Source organism: Etheostoma spectabile, chromosome 5, assembly GCF_008692095.1.
Source record: "Etheostoma spectabile isolate EspeVRDwgs_2016 chromosome 5, UIUC_Espe_1.0, whole genome shotgun sequence".
NCBI lineage: Eukaryota > Metazoa > Chordata > Actinopteri > Perciformes > Percidae > Etheostoma > Etheostoma spectabile.
The window spans coordinates 14,568,383-14,569,222 of NC_045737.1; the positions used below are offsets into that span (position 1 = coordinate 14,568,383).

The following is an 840-nucleotide window of genomic DNA, read 5'->3' on the forward strand; positions in this document are numbered from 1 at the left end:
TCAGTGTTCTTTTTAACTACCCAAAATAACATGATTGATTCAACAAGTACAAATCTCTATATTCATTCATATTTTTCATAAATCTTATTCAATTTTATAGCATTTGGAGAGAAAAAATGTAAGTGGTTTTGAAATAGTATTGAGTAAAAATTGACATAATCCAGTCTGTGATTATCCATCATTCCTTTAATTTTAGTCTAAATAATTCCTAAATTCTGCTTTTCTAACTTAAACATTATGTATAATTTCCTATAAATGAGGTTTATTGAAACATAAATTCAAAAAATAACGGTATAACTAAAGTTTATAAGTTAGTGTTATGTAGTGTTAAACGTCAAAGAAATTGACATAGAAAAAAAGTGTTGAAAAAGGGACAAAAACATACGAAAAGTTAAAAACATTGATTAAAAAGCGTCAACCAAAGGGTTGACTTTCCAGGTTGACGGGAAGACAACACGAGGGTTAAGTTGGTATTTTTTGTTCAAAGGTAGTAATATATGCATTTTGCAGCTATTAAACAGGTCATTAAAGAGCTGTTAATCTGCAAATAGGTTTAAGTGGAATCCCTGAATGTTCGAAGACCCACTGAGATAACGAAAAAGAATTGTTGGCCCAGAAATAAAATCAAGCAATGTTTTTCTCCTTGTGCAAACATGGTAACATTTTGGTTAGATTTAGGATTAAAAGTCAAATTAGTGAACAGTGAGAGTTGCAGTTTGTCTGTTACAATGTGCAAGACACGTTACCTTTCCCTGTGCGATGATGTAGAAGGTGCTCCCCTCCTCTCCCTCCCGGATGATGTGCTCTCCCTTGTCATAGTATTCCTAATGGGATGGGGGG

At 32.9% G+C, this 840-nt stretch overlaps 1 protein-coding gene across 1 annotated transcript in view; it reads right to left on the reverse strand.

The window, feature by feature from the left end:
- prkg2 (protein kinase cGMP-dependent 2) overlaps positions 1-840 on the reverse strand; it is a 34,536-nt gene that overhangs the window by 13,116 nt on the left and 20,580 nt on the right. The window contains exon 7 of the mRNA XM_032517182.1: positions 747-824. Within this exon, the coding sequence (XP_032373073.1) occupies positions 747-824 (78 nt within the window). The remainder of the gene's footprint in view (positions 1-746; positions 825-840) is intronic.